This window comes from Cyprinus carpio, chromosome A6 (genome assembly GCF_018340385.1).
Source record: "Cyprinus carpio isolate SPL01 chromosome A6, ASM1834038v1, whole genome shotgun sequence".
NCBI lineage: Eukaryota > Metazoa > Chordata > Actinopteri > Cypriniformes > Cyprinidae > Cyprinus > Cyprinus carpio.
Window position 1 is genome coordinate 11,386,665 of NC_056577.1, and position 23,234 is coordinate 11,409,898.

Sequence of the window (23,234 nt, forward strand, 5' to 3'; positions counted from 1 at the left end):
GATTCACCCTTCAATCTTTTAGTTTACTTTGCTAAATATAGTAGATGATAACAAAAACATTTGAAACAAGATAAATGGTCTATGCTAAATTTCATGAAGTGTGCGATTAATCGCGATTAATCACAGAAAAAGGTTGTGATTAATTAGATTTCAAATTTTAATTGATTGACAGCCCTAGTTTAAAGTAATATATATAAAAAAGTCTTAAAAAGTCAACATACACAAAATAACTATGTAAACTAAATTAATGATGATAAGAATAACAAAACTAATAGCAATGACAATTATGTAGTGTCTTTGAACTTACTATATGACAAGAATTTAAATTATTAAATTTTTTTTTTTTTTATTTAATTACTTTTTAAATACATCCATTAATATATTTTCTGAATAAAAACATTGTTTAAAAATGGACATTCTATTAAAATATGTTTTATACTCAAAATATTCATACATTAATCACAAACTGGTTGCTCTTCCCCATTCAATAAATATGAATGAGTCTTGTGTGACCTATTCGACACCTTGTATACACAGCCTAGTCACGTCTATTTTCAAAATAATAACAGTTAACTCCTTGATTTAGTACTAGGTTCAATTCATAAAATTTGTTATATATACAATCATTACATTACATTATAATTACATTTTTAATCGTCATTCAAAAGATCCTTTGAGTCCTTATTCAAGGATATTTCCATATATCACTTGATCATCCTCATGCTGTCTACCTCTTTGTTGCTGTCTTTCATATCTGATAAAATTTATCTTCTACCACTAAGACATCAACACTAATATGACTTTCTTAATATGACTTTATTCCTCATTGATACATTTAGATTAGCAAAGTGAAGCTTCAGCACTTCACCAAGCATGATTAGATTAGCCTGGCATTTTCTCACATTATGCAGAACAGCCAAAAGAGAATGCAGCTCTGGGTTGTCACTGGTTCTGGTGACTGTGCAAGCTCAGGCCTCTGCAGTCTCATGGTTAGGGTTCTAGGGTTAATGTCTTTTGCTCTGGCCACTTTCAATACCCAATGATGGTCTTTGAGGCAGGAACTGTGGAATGTCTTGGTAAGCTTTATTCCTCATTGATACAGTTAGATTAGCAAAGTGACACCCAGAAAAAATCATCTCTGGAATTTACAGTAATGCACACAAACATGCAAACACAAGCTTCAGCACTTCACCAAACATGATTAGATTAGCCTGGCATTTTCTCATATTATGCAGAACAGCCAAAAGAGAATGCAGCTCTGGGTTGGCACTGGTTCTGGTGACTTTGCAAGCTCAAGCCTCTGCAGTATCATGGCAACAGTAATTGGTGCTTTCTGATATGGAAATTTCTAAAAATGGGAGGATGGCCCACCAAGCTAGAGCTGCAGCAGCCTCAAGGTTGATTCCTGGAATAAGGTCACCACAGGAGCAATCACCTATGATCCAAATAACATTTATTTAGCATTTTATATAGATTTATATACCTCAGATCTCCCCTTAATATTTGATCTCAAACTTGTAATGGATCAAATTTCCCAACACCTTTTTCCTAAACTCCCAGAAAAGGGTTTCTCAAATCTGGCTCTGGAGGGGTTTGAGCTAAACTCTGCAGGACAGTCATGGCCCTCAAAGGAATGTTGACTATGTGTTGAATGTTGACTACAAAATTTTAAAACAAAATTTACTTTACAAGATTTTATATATTTATTTTGCAAGATTTAGCACAAATAATTTCTACAAACCGAAGAGGATTCATGATTAGAATACATTTATTTTACAACACTAGAAAGCTTCTCAATATTCGTATTACACCTATCATCGATATACCAGACATTGTCTTATCTCTTGACACAGAGAAGGCATTTGACAGAGTGAGAATAATATTACCATCTAATAGAAAAATAATACTTTTGTGATGATTTCTTTGATCAAATAACTATTTGTTGCTCCAGTGGCATCAGTGGAAACATATAGTGTACTCTCATTCCCCATCCCGCTTTATCGAGGCATTAGGCAGGGCCCTCTCTTACTTTTACTTTTGCCATTGCACTTGTGCCTTTAGTAATCTTGGCTTCAGGATAACAAGGACTTTAAAAGTGCTACTCACAAATTTCTCAGTTCCTGTCATCATGAACACCCTGAAACAATTTGCTAAAATTTCAGCATATAAGCTAAACTTTTAAAAGAGTGAGCTGCTCCCTGTGAATTCTCTGGCTGACTACTGCATATTCCTTTCCTATTTTCATAAAATAAATCCTAACTATGGTAACTTGGATTTCTCTTGAGAACTATAGGCCTGTATGAATTTGTCTTTTTTTTTCTTTGTTATTATCTGGGTTGCATTCTGAAAGGTACTCAGGGGTAAAACATATGTAGAGATTAAAATAAGGTTAAAATAAACTAAATTTTACATAACATAAAACAGGGGTGTCAAATATACAAATATAAGGGCCCTACCGAGGGCTGTGAGTAAAATCAGGGCAGACATACAGTATATTTAGAGGATTCTTTTGTTTACTGTAAAAATATGTGTCCTGTAACTAGTGTACATGTAAATTGTAACTATATAAAAAATTTTTTAGATGTAACTGTATTTCAAAACTTAACATTGCAACACATCTGTGTCACAGCAGGCTTTTTATAATAAGTGAGTGACGTGACATACAGCCAAGTATGGTGACCCATAGTCAGAATTTGTGCTCTGCATTTAACCCATCCAAAGTTCACACACACCGTGAAAACACACGGAGCAGTGGGCAGCCATTTATACTGCAGCACCCAGGGAGCAGTTGGGGGTTCAGTGCCTTGCTCAAGGGTACCTAAGTCGTGGTGTTGCCAGCCCGAGACTCAAACCCACAACCTTAGGGTTAGGAGTCAAACTCTCTAACCACTAGGCCATGACTTCCCCTATCCTTTATCTTCCCTTATCTTTAACGAAATAACAAAAAAAAATTCTTTGTCCAACAAAACTAAAGTAAAATAGTATTTTTTGCTGATTTTGTATATTCACAACTGCCAGTTAAACAAAACAGTAATTTTTCTTAAACCAAACAATTCATGGATTGCAGCAAAAAAGTGTTTGACAAAGCAAAACCAAGTCAATAAGTTGTATCTAAAATTTTATTATTTGGCTTATTTTGGTATCTCTTAATTTGAAAAGCCAGGACACTCTGTGCTTATAATGCCAAACCTAAGCAAATCAGACATTGTGCTTTTATAAGTCTTACCAGACACTCTGCACCTTTTCTTAAAAATTATCTTGTCTGTTCTAGGGTTAATGTCTTTTGCTATGGCCACTTTCAATACTGAGACCCAATGCTGGTCTTTGAGGCAAGAACTGTGGAATGTCTTGGCAAGCTTTATTGCGGAGAACATCAGCTTGCATTAGTAGGTGCTTCTGAACATAGACATGATTTGAACAGCATGAAGGCAAAGCTATGGCATTCAGAGAGTAGAGGTGCAAACTTGGCTGCCTCAACTGACTGCCACTTGGTCTTTAGATGAGTATTGCACTGCAATTCATTGAGTTCCCGACTGCAAGTGCTCAGGTGAAGTCTCAATATCAACAAATGGATTTGCAAACAGGTCAAGGTTGAATTTCTGTTTCAAAATCAGCAAATCTCCCATTGAATTTCACTTTCACTGTGCTCATTTCACACTTCAGTCGGGAATTGGACTGTGTCGCTGACTGAATGGAAAAGAGGAAAGTGAAACAGGTTGCCTAGGAACATCTGGCCCTACCAAAGAGTTTTATTTGAAATGCCTTACCAACTCTTGCATTTCAGTGATCAGCTGCTTTCGACCCTGGAGTGTTACGTTAACAGCATTTGAGGTGCTCTGTTATGTAAAAAAGAAAGAAAAAAAAAGTCACTCAGCCATTTTTTTTTTCTGAAGCTTAAGGATGACATTTTGTTTGCTTTCCATGAAACGAGCAATGAGCATATCATAAAATCTTCACAATAACCTAATTTAGCCAGTGCACCTCTGCTTGGTATGGCACATCCTTATGCACCTCCTCTAAAAATATCCTGAATTGCCAGTTATTCAAACCATGTGAACAAAAAGTTTAATGTTTTGTTTAAAACTCATTACATGTCCCATGTCCAACACCTTTCCACAGAGGGCATTCAGGTGAATGATGCAGTGGTGGGGCATCAGGTTTTCTCCTGTGTGCCCCATCATGAACATGTTCATAAAATACTTTTTGTCCAGGAACACAACACCACATACCTTTTCAATACAGTTTTTAATAAATAAAATAAAGTTTCAACTAGGGATGTAACGATTCACTCAACTCACGATTCAATTCGATTCACGCTTTTGATTGCATGTTTCGATTTTCTCACATTTTTTTTTTAACAAAATGAGATTGAATACATTTTACAGTAAATGAAAAGGTGTTGTTTTATTAGGCTATTGCTGCACGTTTCATTGTGAAATTGAAATATAACAAAACTAAATTGAAATTTTAAAACAAACCCCAAATCAAACAAGTAAGTTCTATAAATGAATTAAATCTCTTAATATGAACAAACTAACGCTTTGTCTGTGCTCTTTCCATTTAAAATTAGAGGCAACCACTGGATTTTAATCATAATCCAAACAAAGATGCAGCATACATGCAGCATGAGTAATTTTTAATCTAAATAAAACTGTATAATTTCGAAATTTGAAGCAAAAACAGAATGGTCTGACTATAGTTTTTTTGAAACTATACTACATACAACATATCTGAAGGAAACAGCAGATGAACTGAATGACACAGATTCACTCTCTGACAGCAGGTGGTGCTTATGAACAACAGCTATACAGTGTTTCCTGGGTTACTGCTATAAACAAAGTGGCGCTGTGTTTATGAACACTACTTTAAAATGCATTGTTCAGAGGAAAGATGAAAAGAAAATATCACGCAAACATTTCTAACTACTCCCAGAAAACTACTCCTTCTCCAATTGTATCGCGATTTGTTTGGCATCTCAACTGATTTGAACTGTCACATATTTGAATCGATTTTTAACTGCAGCTGAAAAACCCCGCTGGTAATAGTTACATCCGTAGTTTTAACTCATGTTACAGGCATCCCTGGACTCGCCTATTGACACTAGCCTTACTATTACTATTACTACTAGAAAATATAATAGGAAAGATCAAGAAAAGACATAAATATCATGATAATTCCATAAAGTATCCACTGGTGCCAGCCAGGACACAATTGTGTACTTGAGGTGAGATAGACAGCCCTGTAGAAAAAACAACAACATATGCTGGTAAGGTATGTTTTGAAGCATAAATGCTGGTTTGAGCTGGTTTAAGCTGGTCCTTAGCTGGTCATGAGCTGGTTTAAGCTGGTCATGTGCTGGTACTAAGCTGGTCCTGAGCAGGAGCTAGTTTCTTAGGACCAGCACTTGACCATCTTAGACCAGCACATGACCAGTTTAGGACCATCACATGACCAGCTTAAACCAGCACATGACCAGCTCAAACCAGCAGTCATGCTTCAAAACATACCTAACCAGCATACACTGTTTTTTTTCAACAGGGAGATCCTGCTAAACTGTTCCACATTAAGCATCTAATGGGTTCCCATTAATGTTGACATTTGATGCATTTGACATACACTTTTAGACAAGCTATATATTTTAGCAGTATGCATTCCCTATGAATTAAACCCATTACCTTGGCGCTGCTATAGTCATGCTCTCAGTGACCAACAGGAATGCCTTTAGCATTGACATGACTAATGAGCACACAATAACTCATGTACTCTATGAATATGAAATCATTAATCTAAATCACATATTTATTAATTAGTTTATTGAAGAAATTATCATTTGTGTTTTCGCTGATGTTATGTTAATAATCTAGTCAAATTTCTATTTTAGACCTCACAATCTCAACATACATCATAATGTCTTTGTAAGGAGGCCAACCAGTTGGAGTGGAAAAGGAAAATGACGTGCTGTACAAAAAGTTGATGCAAAATCCAAAAATGGTGTTTTATTGGAAGGTGCTAAAATATTTACAGTGCAGGAGAAGACAAAAATTAACAAAAACTGTACAAAAAGAAAAGAAAACAGCAACAATGTGCTACCTCCGGCTAAACCAAATGGCCCAAGTTTGCAACACTGCTCAGCATTAGAGTCCACAATCAGAACTGAAATCCTTTCAGCCATAACGTCTATTTATAGGCTGAAGCCCCCACCTATAGAGCATACCAACTAAGTACCAACGTTTTAGTTTGCAAGGATCAAATTAAATAATATAAACACTCAACACCACCCGTAAACCTTCCAAACAGGTAAAACAACAACCATTAACAGAGAGAAAGAGGTTACCAACTAATTAAATGGCAAAAGCAAGTTTTTCTAAACCCCCCCCCCCCCAATACAAAAATAATAACAAACTTTAAGGAAAACAATCAAGAGTTTGAAACTATAACCAAAAACACAGCAGCAACAAACTTTAGACTAAACAAAACAAAAACTCCATAAAACTTTCCTGAGGTGTACACAGATGTTAATAATGCCGGCAATACACAGTATCAGTGAAATGGGTGTTTGTTTGTAAGTCCAAGTTTATAGAGTCACCAGGTTAACCTGTGACAGTCTTATTGTCAAAATAAGAGAAATATAGTTTCTTTGTGAACTAATGTTCACAATTTAATGCCTTTATTTGTATGTTATAGCTGTCAGTGCCACAAAAAAAGCCTCTTAGCCAGACACGGCTGTCCTGCAGGTTTGCTCCTGAATAGATCTTTTTGTTTTAAAGCATCTACCTAAGGGCAAATGCGACTTCTTGAAATATACGTGGCATTATCTGAATTAAAGGTTATAAGGTTCCTTGTTGAAACATCAGGGTGTTGATGGGGTTTCCCAGTGACCTCAGCGGTGACACACTTCTGTCTATATACTTGCCTCATATGTATGAGAGGAGAGACTTCAGGATATTAGAAGCAAAGGTCAACATCATCAACAGTTAAGAGCTACAAAGTCATTAGCTCTGCACTTTCTAATACTGTTTTTGTCAGTGTGTGACTTTTAGACATTGCAAATAACCTGATTAGTGATTGCTCAAAATCTTAATTGTCTTTAATTCAATGCTAAACTTTGGGTGTATCTGAATCGATGATTATTTGCACAATTTGAGGATTCATCACCCAAAGAGTCTGTTAGTTTGATAATACGCATAATCATTGTTTTCTCTTTCTCATTTTTGCACTTGCTTTGCAGACAGTCCAGATTTAAAGCCCCAAATATGGGTCTCTACCATGACGTTACAGAAGAACCAACGCAAAAATGGATCTAGCAACTGTTCAAATCCCCCTCCTCACTCGTTGGGATTGACCCCTCAAGGATCACCCTGAATTTTTTGGGCTTTTCATACCAAATTCATTATTCTCACAGAGCCAGTGTTTCTTTTTATCAAGCTGGACTAAATTAACCATACAAATAAGGGTTGCCTATCGATGCTTCTCGAGGGACACTGAGTGAATTTGTAGGATCTGTCAATAAAATAAGTGGATCCTTTTGTAAAGTGGGTGAGGTGGAGGAAACCTGAGCCTTCTCGAGCCCTGGATGTCCTGCCAGAGTCCGCTCCAGCCTTTGCATTTGTTTTATTTTTTTTTATATTGACCCTGAACCTGCGCCTGTGCTTGACATGGACCCCAAGCCTATTCACATGGCTGCCATGAACCACTGAACATGTTTTATCAGGGTTCTGTTGGTTGGGTGAGTTGGGCAGGGGGATGTTGTAGGCTCTGTTCCACAGTGGGGGCTGTAACAACATCCCAATATTTAACCAAAAGAATGGTAAACTTAAAGGTGAACATACAAATTAATGACATTATATAGTAGGGCTGGGTTTTGACACAAATTTCCCAATTTGATTTGATTATCCTTCACAAGATTGTGATTCATTTTGATTCCAATTCTGATTTGATTCAATATCAGTTATTTTAGATATATATCAGGTACAGGACAAAAAACAAACAAAAAAAAGGGTATGACTAAAAACTAATGCTGCAAAATATACCTGAAGTTTGAAATTTACTCAATGAAGTTTTTGTAGCCTAATATTAAAGTTATAATATAGCTTTAACGTTAAATTACATAATTATATATAATCTACTCAGATTTGTTTTTTGAAATATAAACATTTAAATGGTGGCTGTTACAAAAATTGACGGATTTATTCAAACATTAAATATGTTATATGGTGCCGCTTCTAACCGAGGTGCTACAGAGTACTGTCACTCCACATTAAACAACGCCAGATCGGCATTCAGCATTTGAATATTGTAATAAAATGGAATCAAATAAAATTCAAATCTGAGACTTTGTTTCATATCAAAAGTAACAAATCTCAAAGCTTATTCTGATTTATTGGATGGGAGGTGTTACAATGTTCCGTTCAGTATCTGACAGGCTAGACTAATTGATTCTTGGGATTTATGAATCGATATCATTTCATAAAAATGAGAATCAATTAAAATCGAGAAATCAATATTTTTTACCCAGCCCTATTATATAGACTTCTTAGGTAACACACAGAACTTTTCAGGTTATTGAATGTAACCTTGGTTTCTTAAAAGGAGGGAACAAGATGTTGCATCAATAGCTAATGCTATGGGGAAAACTCTTTTTCCTGAAATACTGAAGCCCTATTGAATGGCACCAATGTCCTACATTAGCCAATAATGTTCAAACCCATAAAGACTGTGCTATATATAGCGGCACTGATCTTCATTGCCAGAATCCTACATCTGAAAAGAGCATTGCTCTACAGACTCTAAGCTAAAAGTACCATGGCAAGCTATGCAATTTCTCATGACCTCCTCTCAGGGAAACAAGGATGCACTGCCGTCCTCAGGCTAAGCATCTTGCTAAATCACCTATGAGGAGATGATGTTGCGTGATGGGAGGGCGGAGGCGGCCCCAGCACCTTCACCATAGCATTGTTTAGTATTGAACCTAGTTGAACAAATGTGTATGCAACTTGGCAGCATGACTTGGTTGCTGACCAAGAACACTTGTATAAAAGACAAAATGACTGACATGGAACAATTTACCAGGCCATTGTGTCAAGTTCCACACCAACTGGTGAATGCTAAACAACAATAGAAAACTTCTGTCATGAAGTGCTGAACACGAAAGCAGATATGTTTCAGGGCCACTGACATAATCCAGTCCCTCGGCCTAATCAAGTTTGAGAGTCTGTTACAGGTCTGTTATGCACATTTAAAGTGCATACTTCAGCATCTCAGATTCAAGATGCACAACTCCAAAACTGACTCGAAAGGGAATGGCTAGGTAAATATTTTAACGTAAAGTATTTCACTGAACTACGACAACACATAAACTTGGCTGATGACTGGGGAAAACTGGCCATGTAGGGGGAGAGCCACCATGGTCTTCTAAATCTCAGACCATCCACCTTTATCTCAGCACTCTGAGTTCCTTGGACTTATGAACCTTTGGCTATACCGCAGATCTTCGATTCCTTGGCTCTATCATGATCCTTCATCATCCATAGTCCTTGGTCCCACCGGCTCAACCTTGGTCCTCTGTTCCTGCAGCATCGATCTGGTCCTCCATTCTACCAGCTTGGTCTCCACCCATGTCAAGTTTAGTTAATCCTTTGTTTATAACACCCTCTTTTTTTAGTTAATTATTGGCAGTTCTTATCTTAAAGGTAGTGTAGGCAATTTCTAGGTTACCAATAGCAAGGTAATTTTGAAAGCATAATCACTCTCTGAAGACACGCCTCCTCTAAAATACATGAACGTGCACAGGCAGAGGCTACCCAGTGATATGATGGACTTACCCTGGACTTTGTCTTTTTTGTGATGTCCTACTATCATGTACTGACTTTACTTCTTCTTGGAAAAATCAAATAAATAAACATGAACCATGCCTTAGAAAGTGCCATGCACACTTAAAGCTCAGAAGTCATTATTTTTCTTTAAGATGGTTTTTAATTGACACAACACACTCACTTAAGCCTGGCTCACGCTACAGGATTTTTAAAAAACATATACTTACAAGCCAAACGTTTTTAAAGTGCCCCTATCATGCCATTTTTACAGTTCCTAATATTGTTTTGGGAGTCCTCTGCAATAGAATTACATGCATGCAAGGTCAAAAAATCAGTGATTCTCAAACGATTCGTTCAAAGCAGTTCAAAGATTTAGTGTCTCTAAACCCCTCCTTTCCGTGAGCCTGGTCAGATGGCCCAGCCTGTTGTGATTGGTCTACGGGGTACAGCGGCCTCGGAAACGATACGCCTATTTCAATAGTTCTGTTTTTTGAATGCTTTATAGAAAATATAAACATCTATTATTTATCATACTTACAGGTTGTGATTCAATGGAGCAGCTGGTCCAAATAAACAGGATACTTATCCATCTTTCAACAGCAAGCATTCTGTGAATCCCACATTGAACTCCCCGAGATTAGAGAAGCAGGCGACAGTAGAATGACATGTTCGCAGCCGTCCAACATAGAACAAAGGTGCGCATTATGCAAATGTGTTACCCTGTGACGTGTAGCCATCACGAAAGTGGGATTCAAATAACTAACGACTAGTTTTAACTGTACAGAGTCGATTCTTTATTTTGGGAGGCAGTAACTTTATTTATCGTGCACTTTCAGCTTTACAACTTTGCAGATTGTTTACATTCACATTAGTGCTGTCAACGTTAACGCGTTAAGGCATGCAATTAATTTTACAATCCTAAAAATAATTTAACACAATTAACACAAAATTACTGAAGCACAATTTCTATTCTAACCCTTTAACCCAATTTTGCTTTTTTGCTTAAGATCAGATCATTTTAAGGCGCTAAACTCCAGGAAAGTTTTCAGTCCAATGATCCAGTAAGGGAATGCATTCAAAACATTTTGCGTCCAAAACAGTGCTAATACAAAGGAAACCAGGCTGATAACATCAGAGATTGCAGAGAGAACAGAGAATCTGTGAATTTTCAGTGTTTTCAGTGAATTATTCATTCCAGTGTGTTTCACTTTTAAACACGAGCTCTGTCATATTATGTGATTGTCTCTGAAGAGTGCGAGCTCTCACACATCACGCTGTGTGTGAAGTAAAGACTGAACCGACTGTCAACACATCCCACCGCTGTATGGCCAGATGAGACGCAAACTATGTTTTCTTGACTGGATAACCAGACTCGCTAGTAAAGTTTTGATTGATGAAGACTGCAATAAAGGTATTAACGCATGTATGAGTGCTCCTGATGCACTAATCTCACATCGTATTTATGCACAGGCACAGACATTTCCATACATTCAAATTGTTTCCCCACAGATTCACGATAATGTTTTGATTTGTCATGTTTATGTTGCTGTATTTAGTTATACTGAATGGATCCGTGCACTGTAGTAGTTATATATATATATATGCAGTCAGCAGGCGGTTGGTTTAGTATTTTTTTCGCATCTCCTTGTAGTCCTGTTCAGTTTCGCAACTTGACTTCTCTAAAATGTAACAAAGCTCTTTGCTGTTGCACTGTACACATACTATAAAATTCAGATTTTTTTTTTCTTTCTTATGTGCTTATATGGGCTTCTTATATCATTTGGTTCTTTGGTGACATTTTGGAGATTCTAAGTGTCCTTTTTTGGAAAAAAATACAAATTCATGAACTGGCTTTTTTATTAATTATTTATAGCCTATTGTTGTCTGAGGTCCACTTATGATGTTTGCGTAGTTTTTACTTTCAAAAACATCAAAATCAATAAGTAACAGGCTATTTTCTACTTTGGTTTTGAGGCCGGCTTGGGAAACACTTGGTTTTTATGGGCGTGCCACATTGAAGACTTGAAAGTTAACGGCCACTGCTATGATTGGATAACAGTTTTGCTTAGTAAACTAACTTTCCGAGTGCCTGTTTGACGAGCTACATCCTTCATAGTTGGAGTTCTGTGACTTTGGTTAGACACATACACATAATTAGGACATATCAAGCGATCTCTAACAAAGCAATAGTGACACGTTACAAATATGTTTTACACACATAAGTGTGCTGCGCCATTCCTGTCGGATCCAATATAGACGGCACAGCATTGCTTTTTAATCTCAGTCTCTCTGCAAATCCAGCATTGACCTGTGTATTGTTTACAAAGGAATCCATGAAATGAAGTAAACAAATGCTCAATGTTTTACTCACGTGAGCTGAAACTTCATTTAAAATAAAGTTCAACCGCGCATTCCTAATATTTGAATCCGAAGGAAGGTTATGCATTGACCGTATTCTTCCACAAATAGGCACTGCACAATATTTTGTGATTTTTTAACGGCATGTTTATTGCTTGGTTGCTCGATCCAGGCTTAGCGCCATTTACGTTATTTCCCTAGTATGTCATGCATTAATCAATGGGTGGTGCTAAAGAATTAGGAGGCGGTGTTTAACCTATCTATTATGTCATAAGTAGGAACATTCCAGGATCTGGCGTTTGCTGGGCCTGGTGTCAATAAACACTTTTATTTCAGTAACAAGGACATATTCAGTTCTGAAAATTACAGAATATTTTTTTAGTAAGATGACTTCTCAGAAGCTCAAGTAAAAGCTGATTTCTCAATTCATGACCCCTTTTAATAGTTAGTTAACTTGGTGACGTTAACCATTGTGCATCATAAAACAAATACTTCATAAAATACTTAAACTTAATCTAATAATTATCTTATATAATAATTAATCTGATTTAATCTTAAAATTTAGACTGAAATTTGCTATGAATTTGTGCGAATAAGTGTTCACAATACTAATTTACATATGAAGGTAAAACTATACGATCAAATATCTCTTCGTTAGCTATTTCCGAACTATTAAAAAAACCTACACGGACCAAAAAAGACATCCGTGAGCCTGAACAGAAATCTTAAATCTTTTTATATAGCCTTTTAATTTATATAGCTAGCTTTAACTTTATGTTAAATGATTAGTCACAGTAATTACTACTTTCATGTGATTGCCAGATTGTTACTTTTGCAGTAGCTATTCAATTATCTCATATCTTTTTATTGTTAGCGTTTCGTTTAATCTGAACATGCTCCGAATAGCTACGTTTTTGCACAGCATCACTCCGGGATCCGCCCAAGAAACACCAGTGCCTTTAAAAGAAGTGCAGTGCGCCTCCCTTCAACGCGATTAACATGAGCAGAGCTCTCGAGGGTGAACACTTGATTAAGCTGCAGAACCTCTAATAGAACTGGCACATATTGATTTCATTTTTAATATAGAGGTGAAGGTGTTGATTACACGTATTTTGAGGTTTGTGCTCTTCCCCCGAATTCCGCTGATGCCATTTCATCTCAGGGCATTGCCTTTTAATTTATAGATCTCAGGTGTTATATGCAACATTGGATTCTTCTACCAAGTGGTGAGAGGATTAATAATTGATACACCGATACACTTTCTTCTTTAACCGGACCCTACACCTTCGTTCTCGGGCATCTCAAACGAAAGAAAGCGTCGGTTCAACTAATTCAAGGCTGGTGGATAGGTTCTCTACAGTACAATGCTGATAAGTTTGTATACTCTGATGACATTTGTATGGGGACTACCCGGCTTTTCGGCCTCGTACGTTCCCTGTGAGCCGTGCGATCAGAAGGCGATGTCCATGTGTCCTCCGGTGCGGATGGGGTGTCAGGTGGTGAAGGAGCCCGGCTGTGGATGCTGCTTGACCTGCGCACTGACCGAGGGGCAAGCGTGTGGAGTCTACACGGGCACTTGTGGACAGGGTCTGCGCTGCTTACCTCGAAACGGGGAGGAAAAGCCGCTGCATGCTCTGCTTTACGGCAAAGGAGTTTGCATGAACGAGAAACAAGGTGTATACAAACCATTGCCTAGAGGTACGTTTTATTGACATGCAGTATATGAAATAAATGACTGAAAATATTTTATTGAACTATTCTATCTATCTATCTATCTATCTATCTATCTATCTATCTATCTATCTATCTATCTATCTATCTATCTCTCTCTCTATCTATCTATCTATGCTTAATTATCTAGGTCAGGGCATCCATAACAGAACATCCTTAGGATTTATTATTATATAACATTTGGATGAGTTTTATATTTATTGAGTACAGAATTGGTATTCAAATCAAATTCCTTCCCAGCAGTCCCCCACCCACACACCAGCAGATCTATCTCTCTGTCATTCTCTTTATCACACTCTTTCACAGGCTTTAGCCTCCCCTGCCTTTCTTTTCAGCTCCATAAAAATCAGCGATTAACTCAGCTGTCAGCACTCTTAAAACTGTGATTATGCGATCTCATCACTTTTACTGAAAACAGCTGCTGCAGCTATTTAACTCTGAATCTTCATTTTGCAAGTCGTCATAAATTTAGCCCAGAATGGAAGCCTTGAGAATGGTTCTGACAGAGAATGAGTTGGAAGAATTAGGCAGCATTCTGAATAAAATAAAATAAAATAAAAGCTAATATTTACACAGATGAGACTCTATGCAACCTCTATATTCTGTGTAAAGATGGAATGCTACATAAAAGTACAATAGTTCTGACCCACCTAGTATCAAAAAGAGCAATGATGTTGCTATGGTTCAATAAATTAATGTAGAATCAGTTTCACATTTTTATTTATTTCATGCTCTATATTCATCAAAAAATAATTAATAAGTCTGGCATAAAAAAAATGATATTGTGGATATAAATTAAGAAAGTGTTCCTGCAACTTATTTCTGTGTGTAGTGATGAGATACATCTTGATTGAGTTCAGTTTTGTTGTGAAAATTTAGTGCCTGCATATTGAATTCTTCCCCAATTCAAAATGAAACTTATTTTTCTAGCCAATTGTCTCTGCCCATAACAGCGGTCAGATATGAATCTTATCATACACACAGTAAAAGGACAATGCAAGTTTTGAGGACACAAATTGGTAAAATAGTTTAGATCCTCTAAAAAGTTACAAAAACAAATAAGATGTGGTTGCAATACAAAAAAAAAAAAAAAAAAAAAAAAACCTTTATAAAACTTTTTCACATACCATTCATAATTTGTGGGAATGGTTTCTAAATGCATGGCCACAATAACTTTTCCCCTGCATGCCATGTGTGGTGCTCCGTATTAAACATTTTGTGTAAATGCACTCATTTGGTTCCACCTTTGTACTGTAACAATGGGATTTTAGTGATAAAAGGCATGTTAACAATATGTAACAGAAGACATTTAGAACACAAAGCAGAGAGAAAGAATGAGCACACCTCCTCTCTCAGGGCTGCACAGATCTCAGATTAGCATGCATTCCCAGAACAATACCCTCTGATTAGGAGACTTGGAAGTGCACTTGTAACATCACTAAAATAAAACACAATATCCCCCAAATGAAAGATCCAGTTAACTAATGGATGGCAGATGATAAAATAACAGATTAAGAAAGAAGCGGAAACACTGTTGATTTATTCAATGATTTCCAAGATTGCTGAGGTTTTTTTTCTCTGATTTGTCAATGATGTCATCACAAATGGCTTGAGAGATCTGTTGTGACCCTGGCTGCTTAGCTTTTCCACTGAAGACGCAGAAGGGGCAAGGAATGGGTCAAGCTGTTGAATCTGATTACTCACTGTACAGCTGGGCAATGCAGTGACGTGTGAGAGAGAGGAAGAGGGTAGAGACTAGGCAAATTGAAGATGGCATCTGGCATCTCTGCTTTCAATTAAAAGAATAGAGCCGGTGGTTGAGTTCAAACTGTTGACGGCTTATTGTCATGCTTGATTAGATTCTATGACAAGTGAAAATGTAGCATCGAAAACTTCCATGATAGGTTTTTACAGACTGTTTATTCAGAAATACCTGGCTTTTGCTATTTCTGAATTTAAATAACTTTAAAGTTTCTGTGGTAAGACTATTGTTATATTGTGAGGAAGGCATGTTCAGTGAATTTTGACAGATTTTTTTATTTTTTATTTTTTTTCCTGGAAGACTTGAGTTATTGAGTTATTCACTAAAAAAGTTTTCATTATGAGATGACACGAGAGAAAGCCAACAGCTAAAAAAAAGAAATCTGTTGTCTCTTTTCAAGAGTAGTGGCTTGTTCTCAGATACTAAACATTAGTCTTGCTAAGCCATCTTTACAAACAACATACCAATAAAATGATGAACAACATTGTCTGTGGATATACTGTACTGTTAGACCAGCGCAGAACGATAAAAGTCTATGTTGTGGATAGATGATGACAAAGTGACTGTAGTCAACTTAAAGCATACCAGTACATTGCGGCCTTTTGTGATTGGCATACAGGTGTCTTGATAGTGCAAGCAACCCTGGTGTATTTGTTACATGGATCTCAGTTATGCCATTGCTTCTGACTATTGTCCTCTTTTTAGATCGTGAGTCACATGAAGACGCCCACGTTGCAGAGGTAACAGAGGATCTTCTTCCCCAGGCTAAAGTTCCATTATTCCAACGAGACCACATTAACAGCAAGAAGGCACAGGCCAGGCGAAATGATCAGAAGAGACAGGAGGCTAAACTCAGGATCAGGGGCAATTTTGAATACCCGCTCTTCAGAAAGGACAATCATCAGTCTGACATTGTAAGTTTGTTCATCAAAGTCCATCTGATGATAGTGAAAAACACTAATGATTTCATGCTGATTCTGTTTATATTGTTTATATGTTATAATGTTTGTATTAATGCCTAACACCTTTTCCAGACTTTTCTGTTAATGATATTTGTGCTAACTGTAGGGTCCATGCCGAAGAAAGCTGGATGGAATCATCCAGAGGATGAAGGACACCTCCAGAATCATGGCTCTTTCACTGTACCTGCCTAACTGTGATAAGAAAGGCTTCTTCAAGCGCAAACAGGTTAGTTCTGCACTTCAGCATGTTTATAGATGTCAGCTACTGGCAAGCTTAGTTGTCGGAAAGTTTTCTTTCCTATAAACACATGGCTCTTGGCTGAGGGCAGGGTCAAGTTACATTGCTTACTTTGTTGTCCATTTTTGGTTTTATGTGACAGTGTAAACCCTCCAGGGGGCGCAAGCGAGGCATCTGCTGGTGTGTAAACAAGCACGGAGTTCAGATGCCGGGCACTGACTTTAATGGAGGCAACATCCAATGCAAAGATCTTGAAAGCAACAGCAACAACAACGAATGAGACAACTCAGATTTGGTCACGTAACAATGAGATTGTCTTTCATCTACCATATTATGTGATTTGCCAATTATGTCTAATCTTAATCTTAAGGAGTCCGACCTTTATTTGTGGAAAATCCATATTATATAAAAACAACCTTTTTTAAAGCTAGGCAGAGGATATGCTCATCACATGCAGCAGTTATTGAATCCTTTGATCTTCATGTGTCATTAAGGTTGGTGGGATGTATCAAGGATCATTTGGGAAATGTACTAGAGTCATGGACTTGTTTCCACTGTATCTTATATAACAGACATGTTAGAAGGTTTCATGAGCTTAATGGAATAGTTCACCTAAAAATGAAATGTCATTTTTTACCTATTATTTTATAGGACACTCCTTCTTCTGTGGAACACAAAGTAAGATTTCCAACAGTTCTGTCCATACAGTTAAAGTCAGTTGGGTCCAAAGCATCAGACCTTTTGTGTATTATTTTGTCTTTCACAGAACAAAAATAATGCATAGAAGTTTGGAATGATAAGGTGAGTGAATGATGGCAGAATTTGCATTTTGGGTGAACTATCCCCATGTATTAATATGACTGTTTCATATGACTTATTCACTGAAAAGAACATGTATAAACTTCACACACTGTGTTTCAGTATAACCCTTTCCAAAGGTTTCGGCACATAATTTTTATTGTCTTGGCATATTGTATTGCCAGGCTGAATGATATAGGGAAATTTATATTCTAATAACCACTGTTTTAGTGTACTGTAAAAACAAACACACAAATTTCCTATTAAAGAACGCAAAGCACAACTTCTCAATAAGTTTAGACACATATATAAGCATGCAGTTTATATAAATCACTATGGAATAAGAAAGGCTCACCATCTCAATTAACTGTGACAAAGCAACCAGCCATTTTTCTAGTTTTTCAAACTTTAACAGATCAGGGTCCTTGGGTTCTTATGGAAATCTCAGTGCCTTTTTCTACTCAATATTTGAATACTGATTTACATCAAAGACATCAAAGGGGCCTCAGAGGGAAAGCAAACACTCAAAATGCTGACCTTTAGTTTGCAGGAGTGTAGATTCAAAAAAGCAAATTCAATGAAAATACTATAGTAGTAAAGTACCAAAGGCACCATTAGGTGTTGGCCCGCATACTTGAATTTGGTGCAACCACTCCCCATTTTATTTTAGCCCTAATCCTCAAAGTTTCTGCCCGCCCCCCCCCCCCCCCCCCCCCCCCCCCATGATATAAAAAAATATGTTCTTTATGCTTATGAGATTATTCACACTGCATGTGTGACTTGCGTGTCAGATCAGAGGCTAACAGCAGTTCAGAATTGTTCCCTGTTTGTAGAATTGTAGAAAGTCCTCTGTCATCATCACCTGTAAACCAGATTGACTGTTTTATTTTAGCCATAATCCTCAAAGTTTCTAGGCAAATTAGTGTTTCTGTGAGATTTTTAAAGGACAATATTCCTCTTGTTACTCATCAGTAACATGGAAAGAATTCTGAAAGGTACCACTCCATGTTGTGGAGTTAGGCTCACTGTTATGAGACAAAAATACAAAGGAGAGGAGTGTGACAAGTTTTGTAGGATGCCGATCTAATAATGGAGTGACTCTGATTTGCATTTAAAATAAAAAAAAAAAAATAATTTTTCCCATAACCTTTTCAGTTTAAGATTCTTATTCTTTTTATTTTAATAGCTTTAAATTGCTTATTTAAGCTGAGCTTAAATCAAGTAATATGGATGATCAAATTAATTGTATGACATCAAAATACCTGTGTGCAATATTTATTTGCCATGTAATTTATGTACTCTTATTTTTGTCTATTTTGTAAAGACAAAACATTTATTTAATAAATATATAAAGATATTCAGATATAATAATAGAAACACTTTGTCTGTGTACTGTGCTTCATCAGATACAGTTTGAGAAGAACATACTGAGGGGAGTAAATTAAAATATTTAACTGGTGCATCACTAATTACGTGTGCAGCATATATATATATATATATATATATATATATATATATATATATATATATATATATATATATAAAATTATATTTAAGTTTTATGTAATGTGTTTGTTCTGCCTTCATGAATGATTTGAAGACACCTATGACTTTTGTCACTTGGAAAAAAACAAAGCTGCAAATAATACCTGGAAATACTTCTTTATTCGTGTACACATAAAAAATCGGGTCCAAAATACCAAGTGACAATCTAACAGAGAGTAAATCACAATGTTAAGTTAAAATAGTTAGTGAATGGCTTTTGTGCAGTATTATAATTGTTTTCTCTTCCTTTGTCACCACCAGATGTCAGTAGTTACATGCAATTGGAACGAAACATCAACTGCATTAGTACAAACTGCATAGTCTTAGTACTAAATGGTTTGAATACCATTCTTCTGCCATAATCTTCTGCATTAACAGAAGATTAAATAAACAATTTTTGTTAGCATACATCTTTTTTTTTTAAATTTTATTATTATTATTATTAGATTTTTGTCTTTTAAACTAACTCATAAGCAGCCCCATATAATTTATGTCTGTAAATCATTCAAGGTAAGGCACGAGCTCACCGACTTACAATGTATTTCTTCAGTGTTTGTCAAAAGGAACACTGTCCTGTTCGATAAAATTCATTACCATAGAATTCCCTGCACAATATGAGAGGGGGGCAACCTATAAAAGAAGTGTATTGAAACAAACAGCACCAGTAACATCATGAGAAGAATACAACTTATATATCATAATAAGCACTAGATACATACAAAGTATGTGAAAGTATTAAAGATAAGTTCACAATTTTAGATATTTTCCTACAGAAAAGTAGTACGAGCCTGCTAATCTTAGTCCTCAGGTAATATGTCATCACTTAGCTTGGATTTAATGAGTACTATAAGCTCAGTTATACTACGGGGACCGTTGAATTCTTGAATCTGATTGGCTGACGAACGTTCTGAGGTGTGCAATTATTTTCTGGGAAACGCATGGCGAACGAAGTTCCAGGCAGCTCTCCTGACTGCATTACAGTTCCATATCACTTGGCATATGGTAAAGCTGTGATAACGGAAATTACAGGACTAACAAAAACAACAACATGACAGACGATTTTCAGAAAGTAAATACACATTACATTTCTCACTAGCGAGGTAATAACAGCGCTGTTTAGAGACTCTGCTGCAGCCTAATTCACACAAGCTCTCTCTCTTTCTCTGTGTGTCTCTGTCTCTCTCACTCTCTTTTTAATAACTTCATTAATAACGGCATTAGAATGCTATCAGCTTTAAAATTACGCTTTGGAACCAGCAAAAGAGGCGTTGGATGAGATGTGGAAGAAATAATCCTACTCACAATAGCGATTTAAGTACAAAAACCGGACAAATCCCTTTAAATATATCATCTGATTGATGTCTTGAGGTGTGGTAACCGTAGTATAAGTGGAATAATTGACTGCGGGCCGTTGAATTATTAGAAAAATAACCGCTTCGCATTGTGGCTGCATCACCACCTCGGGTGTGCATTATTTTTCTAATAATTCAACGGCCCGGAGTCAATTATTCCTTACTTATATCAGTACATTAACTGTAACAATACTGTTTCATACCATCTTAAACCGAGAAGTGCAAACATGTATAAAGACACAAGTTGTATAGGTAGCTTGTTTAGAGTGTGTAAAACATTGACTCCTTTAGGGGCATGGGTGATAATAGGCTTGAAGGTCAAGATGGGGAGGGATGGGATGGTTCAGGATGTTAGTAGTTTTGGGGGTCAACAGAGGGATCCATCTCTAGAGCATCAAGGTACTGGCTGCAGTTGGGATCACCCCTTATCAGTGGAGAGTTGAGGAAGGGTCTTCCTGTGTGTGGATTTACACACCAGCATTCACCACGATGTCCATTCACTGACATCTTACACTGAAACACACACAATAGTCAAAATAAGTTTTTAGAACTAAAATAAACATTTGAAAGATTTGAAAGGAATGCGTTTGTACAACTTTAAGAATTACTTTAACTTTAATCGACAAAATTTGTAGCAGAATGCTGATAACCACAAACACAATTTTAAAAAGTATTTTCCTTTACAGTTAAAAGCACACACAATGGAAGTGAAGGGGAATACTAAAAATACTTAAGATGTGTAACATGCTTTTTGTTTACATCATAAGATGTAAATAATATGCATATGACCATGATTTTAGTGTGGAAAATATTGCTTACGTACCTTTTTTTTGTTAAGTAATATCCAGTTTTGACAACAGAATGCATAAACTCTAAAACCTTAAAACGACTGTGTGTGTGTGTGTGTGTGTGTGTGTGTGTGTGTGTGTGTGTGTGTGTGTGTGTGTGTGTGTGTGTGTGTGTGTGTGTATGTATATTCACAAGCCACTGTACCAATTAACATATATATATATATATATATATATATATATAGATATAAAATTTAATATTGTAAAATATTATGACGTAAAATAAAATTTTTCTATTTTAATATACAATAAAATCTATTTTATTCCTGTGATGCAAAGCTGAATTTTCAGCATCATTACTCCAGTCTTCAGTGTCACATGATCAGTCAGAAATCAGTCTAATATGCTGATTTATTATCAGTGCTGGAAACTGTTGTGCTGCTTAATATTTGTTTGGAACCTGTGATACTTTTTTTCAGGATTATTTGATGAATAAAAAGTTACAAGTTTTTTTTTTTTTTTTAAGAAATTGAAACTTTTATTCAGCAAGGATGTTAAATTGTTAAGAAGTGATTTATATTGTTAGAAAATAATTATATTTTGAATAAATGCTGTTCATTTTAACTTTTTATTCATAAAAGAATCCTGAAAAAAAATATTGCAGTTTCCAAAAAAACAATATATATATGGCAGCACAACTGTTGCCAACATTGATAATTCTAATAATAAATCATATTAGAATGATTTCTTAAGGATCATGTGACACTTTATACTGGAGTAATGGCTGATGGAAATTCAGCTTTGCATCACAGAAATAAACTATATTTTAAAGGATATTACAATTTAAACCATTATTTTAAATTGAAATTTTTCCCCTGTATTTTTGATCAAATAAATGCAGTCTTGATGAGCATAAGAGCCTTCTTTAAAAAACATTACAAGTCTTACTCTTCCCAAACTTTTGAACAGCAGTGTACATACATATACAGTCAAACCAAAATTTATTCAGACACCTTCAACATTATCACAGTTTATTCAGTATAGTTTAGAAAATAGTAATAAAATATAACAAGAACTCAGAGTTAAACTGTGTCAGAACAAATTCATCTTGATAATGTCAGATGACACTTAAGCAAAACATGATCAGGTCAAAGTGTCTGAATAACTTTTGGTCCCAAATTATTATCTGTTTTACTGGTAGTCCACTGTATCCTGAATTTGGAAGTATAATATGTCACAGTTTACTTTATTTTCCTGTCCTAACTTACATAAATGAACTATAGTGTCCTGCACCCACAAGTAAAAAAAAAAAAAAAAAAAAAAATATATATATATATATATATATATATATATATATATATATATATATATATATATATATATATATATATATATATATATATATATATATATATATCAAAAATTATATCTGATGTCTGAATAATTTTTGGTTTTACTGTATGTCATGTAGAAATAATTTTTATGCAATTAATATTTGCCCACAAATTGATTTTTACTTGTATTTCTTTAATATTCCTTTAAGGCATCTATTTGTTTGTATTCCTGTAAAGTTAAAAGTAAAACACGGCATTAGTAATGCCAAGATCATGGGTTTGATTCCAGAATGTATAAACAGATAAGATTTATGCCTTAAATGCATTATAAGTCACTTTGTTTAAAAATTTCTGGTAAATGTATACATTTAAATAATTTCTATGGATGAGCAGAATAAGTTCTCCACAGTAAATTAATCAAATGTGGCGTGACAATAAATAAAAGATTGAGAGAGAGAGAGAGAGAGAGAGAGAGAGAGAGAGAGAGAGAGAGAGATTCCGAAAATAAGAGGTGAGATGAGATGAGATGAGATGAGATGAGATGAGATGAGATG

General features: G+C 35.8%; 2 protein-coding genes across 2 annotated transcripts in view; one reads left to right on the top strand and one right to left on the bottom strand.

Annotated features, from left to right (window-relative positions):
• The first annotated feature begins 13,121 nt into the window (after positions 1 to 13,121).
• Positions 13,122 to 17,940, top strand: LOC109065433 (insulin-like growth factor-binding protein 5). Its single transcript, XM_019082418.2, has 4 exons — positions 13,122 to 13,868; positions 16,369 to 16,577; positions 16,732 to 16,851; positions 17,006 to 17,940. The coding sequence occupies exons 1-4, from the start codon at positions 13,535 to 13,537 to the stop codon at positions 17,141 to 17,143; spliced, it is 801 nt and encodes a 266-aa protein (XP_018937963.1). The 5' UTR covers positions 13,122 to 13,534; the 3' UTR covers positions 17,144 to 17,940.
• A 2,736-nt stretch (positions 17,941 to 20,676) lies between these two features.
• The window catches only part of LOC122145283 (insulin-like growth factor-binding protein 2-A), a 40,775-nt gene continuing 38,217 nt past the window's right edge, over positions 20,677 to 23,234 (bottom strand). The window contains exon 4 of the mRNA XM_042758050.1: positions 20,677 to 21,071. Within this exon, the coding sequence (XP_042613984.1) occupies positions 20,910 to 21,071 (162 nt within the window). The 3' untranslated portion in view covers positions 20,677 to 20,909. The remainder of the gene's footprint in view (positions 21,072 to 23,234) is intronic.

Excerpts from the sequence above, each read along its gene's own strand:
- LOC109065433 (XM_019082418.2), top strand. The coding sequence starts at position 13,535 with ATGCTGATAAGTTTGTATACTCTGATGACATTTGTATGGGGACTACCC. Across the intron at positions 13,869-16,368 it reads ATACAAACCATTGCCTAGAG|ATCGTGAGTCACATGAAGAC; the intron begins GTACGTTTTATT and ends TCCTCTTTTTAG. Across the intron at positions 16,852-17,005 it reads GCTTCTTCAAGCGCAAACAG|TGTAAACCCTCCAGGGGGCG; the intron begins GTTAGTTCTGCA and ends TTTATGTGACAG.